Source organism: Ursus arctos, unplaced genomic scaffold, assembly GCF_023065955.2.
Source record: "Ursus arctos isolate Adak ecotype North America unplaced genomic scaffold, UrsArc2.0 scaffold_26, whole genome shotgun sequence".
In the NCBI taxonomy this organism is placed as follows: domain Eukaryota; kingdom Metazoa; phylum Chordata; class Mammalia; order Carnivora; family Ursidae; genus Ursus; species Ursus arctos.
In genome coordinates this window covers 25,103,360-25,111,709 of record NW_026622941.1, presented here as the reverse complement: position 1 = coordinate 25,111,709, position 8,350 = coordinate 25,103,360, and the positions used below count along the sequence as shown (strand labels likewise).

The following is an 8,350-nucleotide window of genomic DNA, read 5'->3' as shown; positions in this document are numbered from 1 at the left end:
AACGGATGAGGTGGCTATTACTTCATTTTGGAAAAGTCCAACCAATGTCCTTTTCTCCTTAGCTCTGTGGTTCCCAAAGTTGGATGTGCATGATAACGTACAGAATTTCAGACCCACCCCTAGAGATTCTGATTTAGTAGTCCTGAATCTCTACTTCAAATTAGCACCCCAGTTGATTCTGAGACATTTTAAGTACTCTAGGAAATATTGCTTCGACTTGTCAAAAATCAAGTTTCCTAAGCCTAGGTTGTTGTGGGGGTAAGTTGGGTATTTCTACTAGCCAGAGGCCAGAAGTAGCAATAAACTAAAATTCTGAGAAAAATGCAAAAAGGAACAAACATAGGACAAGCCTGAGGGAATGGTTGTGCAGACCTCTCTTTATATATGGAGTTACTTCTTAATGTTATTCTCCCCTTAGAGATTATGTTTGTGTGTGTGTGTTGTCGAAATCTGAACTAATTTTTACTTTTGCAGGTTTAGACACTGTTAAAACAAGTATGGTACCCCAGGTCCTCCTCATATTGTATGGAACTGGGCAGGAGTGATCTTCAAGTTCTGTTCACAATCATCTTACCCAAAAGGACAAGAAAGGCAAAGGACATATTCCCTTCCCTGTTATGGGTTTTGCCCTTTGGTAGAGACTTAAAAGTCATCTTATGTGGGAACATCTGGGTGGCTCAGTCGGTTAAGCATCTGACTCTTGATTTCAGCTCAGGTCATGATCTCAGGGTTGTGAGATCCAGCCCTGCATCGGGCTCTGCACTCAGCAGGGAATCTGCTTGAGATTCTCCCTCTCCCCCTGCTCCTAACCACCTTCTGCGCTCTCTCTCTCTCTCTCTCTCAAAATACATAAATAATTTTTTTAAAAAAAGTCATTCTATGCTTAAGGGTGATAAAGAACATCTTAATATGAACAGTAGAGTAATTCCAAGATAACATTGTGGTAAGTTAGCACAACCTCACCTGAGAAATGTTTGGATTTCTATTAGTCAAAGCCCATCTGCTCAAGTTAGACAAAGCAGTTGAGCCAATAATAATTAGGCCCCCCCAGTCCTAGCTGGATCTTGGGGAAATAAATCGATGAGGGTCTCTATTACTGGTATAACAGCAGTGGGGGCAGATGGACCAATGAAGAGATGAGTAGGAGCTGGGAGGGATAGCAAAAGCACTAAACAGACCAAATCCTGGTCATTGGGCCATACACCTATCCTGTATGAGGTCCAGAGATCCACCCCTACTTTTGGTTCTCCAAAGGACAAGAAAACTGGAATTGCAGTGGCTGAGCCGTGGTCGAGCACAGTGGTACTTAGCACTCCTGTTTTTGGTGGGCCAGGAAAGACGTTAATGGATCAGCCTTCAGCTCAAATGTAGCAACGGGAGAACCAGCAAGAAAATCCGGGTACGGTGGCTTAAGGTAAGAACCATTGCTATAAAAATGTGTGGCGCCCTTTTGATTATCTTGAAGCTTGTTAAAAGAACTCCAGTTGGTTCCGGTATCAGGTGGCCACGTGCTTCAGGGAAGCCTCCCCCTAGTTGCAGGGATGCGAATTCTGATTAGTTTTTGGTCTGTCCCAGGCCAGGCACTATTGTAGGAAGGGAGGTATGACATAATCATGGCCAATAAAATATGGAGGTTACTTTGCTTAGAATGCTTCTAGAAAAGATCTTCCTTGATCTTAAAAAAGAGGGTGCACAAGCAGCAGCTTCTAGGGACTTACATGTTGTAGAAGGACTTGATGCTTACAGTCTCTGTAGCCATTTAGCCCCTCTGAAAAACAAGATGAGGGACAAAGCTAACACTCCGAGGATGACGAAAGTAGTGAAGTGGAAAGAACCTGTGTTCTTGATGTTGTTCTTGAGATGCTAAGTTGACTACCCTGGAAGCTCCCCATCTTGGTCTTCATGTGAAATGAGATGACCATTTTCCTTGTTGAAGCCATCTTGACTTGCGTCTTCGACACTTGCAGTCTAAAGTACCCAAAGTAATGAATCTGTCACGAGCTCCCCACATATTTTTCTGAGGTCTTGAAGCACATGAGGTGATTTGTCACTGACGTGTGCTGTCTGATGTGGGGGGATAAAGGAGCACTGGACTTGGGTTCTGCCAATTTATTACCTGTGTCTGGGTAAGTCGCGCTCAGCCTCATGTTCATTATCTGTAAAATGAGGGTAACTATGTTTATTTCAGAGTAATAACCAAAATGAATAATGTAAGTGAAAGCATTTTGTGTGCAAATATAAGCTCTTTTTATCAGAAGATGTGCTTGAAAGAAGATGCCCTTAGTCTCCAAGTTTGCTCCACTGTCCAAATTCTCACATCCAGTCCTCCACTGTTTGGTCTTAACAAAGGCGTTATTGAAACGATGTGAGTCAGGAACAGTTAGGAGCACAATTAGGATGAGCAGGATTCTGACTGGCCGCCTCTGAGCTCGGTAGACATGTAATGGTACCTACGTACCGAGGCCACTCACATTACTAGTTTCCATGCCATCTGAGGCATTTTCAACTTCAATTCTGCATGCAAATTGATTTTGGCTTAGTGGGGTAGTTATATACAAACCTGAACAACTATCTTGATTGTTTAAACACAATGCAGTTGAAACTTCAAACATTAATTGTGTTCTTGATGTGGTATCTAAGTGTGAAGCTTGCATATATTTACTGGAGAGTCTTTCTTGAGTTTCGGATAACCCCTGTCTCAAAAGTTGAAAATAAAAACCAAAACACCTCACCAACAGAAATATTATAAACATAGATTTTATTCTTTTCTTACCTTCAATGAAAAAGGCCTCATGCCACCAAAACATTTTTTTGAAACTCAGTAACTAAACACAGAACTGACGGCCCGATGATCATTTTTCTAGACAACTGCTAAATAATTTATATTGCTTTTAAAAAAATAACTAAGAACTATTTTTATTACTTCATTTCTTCTTCAAGTGGCAATATGCCCTCACGTTTTTTTTTTCATAAAAATCTAAAATATATCTAGTAGTCCCAAGTGTGTCGTATTTATGTTTATTCTAAGTGTTTCATTAAAACTTTTCAGAAATAAGTGCACTTCTAAAGAGAAAATAAATGTTAAATAAAGATGAGAGGGAAGAGCCATGTTTATAGCAAAACAGTTGTTCTGAATGTTCTGAACCTTAACACCTCAGAGCAAATGTGTTTAGTTGTTAGGGGACCTCTCTACTGATTAAAATCTCAACTCATTAACTTATAGATCATCAAAAGATGGAGAGCTGGTTCTTCTGCCAGTAGTTACTGTTTGATAGGCTGAAGGTTGTCTACAATAAAACATCAAAAATAAATGAACTTAAAAATATTTTTAAATTTACAGATTTACACAAAGATATATAAATGTTTTTAAAAACAGAAGTAGTATGCTATTATAGAAAGAAATGGAACCCTATCTTAAGCCTTAGCAACCAAAGGAAGTCTGGAATTTTCCACATGTTATTTTCCATTCAACTATTAGCTTATTAAATCAGCCATATATTTCATTCAGAGAAGGTTGATTTATAAGAAATTACTTGTTTTCAGATAGCACTATGCTTCAATAAATTTAAAGATTTAAACTAAGTAAGAAAAGCATAAAAGAAAAATAACATAACTTGCTTTAATACAAAGGTTTTTTTAATAAAAAAAGTCAAAGTCTACATTAAATCAGGAAATCAATAAATCTGAATTATACAAGCTTTCTATATACTTAGAAAAACCAAAAACACACGGTTTATAATAAAACTCTTTAATTCAAAATAGAGTCTAATTTAAAGAAAATGTCATTATGCCCAGTTGATTAGATAGGGTTTTGTCATTTAAATTAAATGGTTCACCTGAAATATGGTAAGTGTATAATAGAGAAAATTCAATCTCAAGGGTACTTTGCAAATTATCTAGCTAATTTGCATCATGAATCAAATTCTTAGCTTCCAAAGGGCAGACACAGTCTTCAATTGCTTTTAGATAGGCACTTAAGAAATGCTTGTGACGAGGAGGAAACCCCAAAGATTGTGAATCACTCTGTCAACTCTAGGGAAAAATGACACTCTAAACAAACTTTCCAGACCTGCCCTTCCACTGCCAAGAAATCATAACTATTTCCAAGTTCTTCCTGCTAATAAACATGAGGGAGATGGAAACCAACATGTTCCCCTCTTATTTGATTAAAAAGCAAACTTAGGTAATTCAGTTCCATTATATGAACCCCTCCCTCTCTCTCTCTGTCAACTTGAATTAATGACATCTTTCTAGACTAGAATAGTTACCATATTACAACTAGAGAATGATGCAGTTTCTTCCTATCTTGCTCATTCACTATCACACTAGCAAAACAGTCAGTCCTTTAAAAAAAAAAAAAAAAGAGGGGATGAGGTGGAGTGAGAAAATCTCATAAAATTGAGCAGCAGTTACAGATTTTTTTAAAATTAAAGAGAGTTATAATTAGAAGAACGAGAGCTGGTCAAATTGAGATAACCCCAGAATTTTAATAGTTTGCTCTCCTAGATACTCAGCCACATGATCTGAATGAGAAAAATGGAGATAAACTATTAGATGAACACATAATAAGGACCAAACAAATACTAGAAGGACAGAATGGAGGGAAGAAGAAAAGAGAGAGAACAGGGGGAGAAAAACCAACCAACCAACCGACCGACCAACCAGGATGGCCTTGTTGAAACATCGTGGAGCTTCCTAGCAGCAGATTTGCGTAATGATCCTATGCAGTTCTTCCCCAGTAAGAAGAACATAGCTACAAATAAATCATCACTTTCAATTTTGATCACAGATCATGGTTATCATTGTTGTATCTTTAAAATACTCTTTATCAATTAACAGTTAAGACAAACATTGGGCCATTCTTTGATAAAGTATTGTTCCTTAACTAGTACTTATGAAACCAAAACCTCAGACAGTCATTTTAGAACACAATGTTGAGCTAGAAAACATGACTTAATTCTTCGGGAAACAGCTGAAGAATTTGATGCTGATATCATCTCCCCTATTATGATCGCAACCTCCCCCGCCCCCCGCCTGCATTTACTTCCTTAATTCCACGTACGTTAACCACAGTGATGGAGCTGAACATGAACAATATTGCCCTTGAATAAGCTGACCTCTGTCAAAGATCTGTCGTGGCTGAATATGGCATGCCCCCAGGAAAGGAAAATTCTACTCAGTTGTGAACATCCACTCTGTTCAGGATCTTTGGTACATTTGGAGTGTAAGAAAATAATGGCACAATAATACAAGTACTATCAAAGGAAAAATTTTCACCAAAAGAAAGAAAAGTTAACCAGCCATGATATGTAACAACTTTCTAGAAAACCAAAGTAGACAGCTCTTTGTTCTCTACAAGTCCATTTCCATGATCAGAAGTTTGACATTTAAAAAAATAGTTTAATAAAAATACACCAGTTCTACAAGCAGCCTTCGTGGTCATTTCTTAAATTCAACTCACCATAATCAAATCAAAATAATGCCATGTCCTCTTGTTAAAAAAGAAGTCCTTTTTGTCACAAGAAAAGCAACTTTACATTTTATATAATACAGTACATCTCCCTATGAGTATACAGACTACGTATATAAAGGTCATCAGTATTTCTGAATGCAAAGTAAATATATTAGTGGAGTGCTCGAGTGAAGGTGTTAAACTTCCTCCTCACTATAAACCTGTCACTCCCGACTGTGCAGTTTGCGAAATAACATGATGATAAATTCTATTTTTTAAATAACCAGTGTATGTCCTTTTTAAAATTTCTTAAAACCATTACAGAAATTGTCTTCGTATCTATTCATTCTATAGATGTCCAAACCAATAGGGCAAGTATTCGAACACCGACTATGGAAGATGGCTTTTTTTGATTATCTAGACCCATAAGATTTGCAGTAAAACAGCAATACTGCAGTGTCACCTACAGGTTAGCCTATGTTGCTTTAAATGATATGTTTCTCCTGAATTGATCAGAGGTGTTACAGTACAAAGCCACAGCACACACAGGCAGAATGGACCTTAATACGCGTGTAGGCAGTGCAGTTACAAAGAGATGTACATTTCTTTTATTCCAGTACCTTCGTATAATAAAGTTAACTAAAAATAATAAAATATCAAAAAAAAAAAAAGCCAGCTGGCACTGCCAACCAATTCCTGTAGTAGTCTCAGAAATCCTAATCCTGTAGAATTTCCTCTTGTCGTAAGCACCACCGTCTTCGGGAGTATTTCAGTGTATTGTTATCTACGCCAAGCAAGCCTGGTGATGCAGCTACCTGAGTTCTCTTGGTTGTGGGCAAACGTGATCTTTATTCATAATTTTCCAGCTTTCATGTAGGTGGGGATAGAGCCGCGCTGAGTCAACCCTTCAAACCTTTTATAGGTATAATTGAGAAAAACCCAGTCTTTGGATTTGTAGTCCGGTTCTGTGGTGTTTGGCACTAGAAAGATAGGAAAATTAACCAAGAGCAAAGGAAATTCATTAGTGAACATGCCAGCGTCTTTAGAGACTCTGAACAGTGTTAGCTGAGTCGTAGATTATCTTACCTGGTTGTAAAATATCAGATTCGGGGAAGTCGTCAAAATTTGAAGTATCATCAATGCTTTTGATTTCTATAGGGATTGCTGCTGGTCTTTCCCTATAAAAAAAGGATTGAGTAGTAGCATGGTAAAGTTTCCTGAACTCTTAATTTAACAAAAATAATTCTACTTGTAAATTCTACTTGCTGTTCTATAGATATTAGAAGAGCCAAGGAAATTTATTGTGGACTTGAAGACTGTTACGTGGATGTCACAGTTGAATATAATATTTTATCAAAACATGACCATTTCCTTGGAATTTTTACTTCTTTGTACCCAGACTTTCTCATGCTGTTTTGTTTAAAGTGGAAAAATAAGAGCTAATGAAAGGGAAAGTAGAACAGAAGAGATTTTGTTCAAACAGTTTTATAATTACATAGTGTATGCTGGATATTGTGGGCACTGGATCCTAGCGAAGTAATTCAGCTAGAGGATCCGTAAATTAAAAGTCATCTGTGGGGGGTGTCTGGCTGGCTCAGGCGGTACAGCATGCGACTCTTAGTCTCGGGGTCAAGAGTTTGAGCCCCACACTGGGTGCAGAGATTACTTTAAAATATAAAGATACTTGAAAAACAAAAAGCCCTTTGGGAAATTAAGGGGCGCAAAGGGACTACACATTTGTGATGAAATCTAAATCCAAAACCTTCTGTCATATAAATTTTAAGGGAATCAAGGACATTAGGTTAAAAAAAATCAGTCACGAAAATACCTTATTCATGCTAAAAATGTTTAAAAATAGAAATAGTTAAAAGAAGCTATCCATTTTTATTGCTTCTATTTTTTCAATACTTCGCTGGATGTATTGGGTGACAAGTGAACAAAGTCTGTTATCTAAAAGCCTGAAGTATTTTTCCCAGAATCATTCCAACTTACATAATCACACTTATTGTGATAATTTAATAAATTTATATTGCTTAGTCACAAGAACCATAGACTCTGGTGTCCTAAATCTAATCTCTTGTCACTAACTAGCAGCATGACCTTAGGCAGGCTAGTCCCCGCTCTGTGACCATTTCCTCACTATCAAAGCAAGAGACTGTGCTAGTGGTCTCTACGCGTCCTTCCAACTGTAAAAAGCGGGGAATCGTCGTTCCGCTCAATGAGATGAGGTATGTACAGTACGATGCAGCATAGCAGTTGAGAACCAGGACACCCAGGGGTCCAATTCTAGTTAGAAATTCTAGCTAGATTATTTACTAGCTGTGGCATTGTAGGCAGATTACTTCTCCATCCTTTAGTTTCCTCGTTCGTAAAATAGACATAATAGTACCTATTTCATAAGGTTTATTATGAGGATAAGATAAAAAATGCACATAAAGTCCTTAGAACAGTGCTGGACATATAATAAGTGGTCCAAAACAGTGAGGTGTCATTACAACAGGTCGAGTGCCTGGCACACAGCGGGAGCTCTGGTGACGGTCTGCGTGGAGGAAGTGACGCCTAAGCTGTCGTGAAGGATGAACAGGAGCTGGCCAGGTGGGGCAGGAGTGGGGACAGGAAGGAGCGGAGGCAGAGAGCATGTCAGGAGAGTGAAGAGCAAATGGCAAAGCCCTGAGGTAGGAGGAGTGGGAACCACCACACATGACACCACTGGGACAGATGAGGGAAGAGCCACACCCCACGGTCCCGAAAGCAGTTAAGCGGCTTTCATTTTATTCTAAGTGCAAAGGGAAGGAAGAAAACAGCAAGATCGGTTGTATGTTTCGGAACTGTCACAGAACTACTGAAGGTACTTTGAATAAAGGCCAATGCTTACAATTAACAACTATAAGCAAATTC

The 8,350-nt window shown here is 38.3% G+C and overlaps 1 protein-coding gene across 4 annotated transcripts in view; it reads right to left on the bottom strand.

Annotated features, from left to right (window-relative positions):
• Positions 1–3,618: 3,618 nt before the first annotated feature.
• STK38L (serine/threonine kinase 38 like) overlaps positions 3,619–8,350 on the bottom strand; it is an 88,917-nt gene continuing 84,185 nt past the window's right edge. For all 4 annotated transcript variants that reach the window (XM_026502217.4, XM_057318774.1, XM_057318773.1 and 1 more), the window contains exons 13-14: positions 6,539–6,630; positions 3,619–6,432 (exon numbers count right to left, since the gene is read on the bottom strand). In XM_026502217.4, coding sequence (XP_026358002.1) covers positions 6,305–6,432; positions 6,539–6,630 — 220 coding nt within the window. In that variant the 3' untranslated portion in view covers positions 3,619–6,304. The remainder of the gene's footprint in view (positions 6,433–6,538; positions 6,631–8,350) is intronic.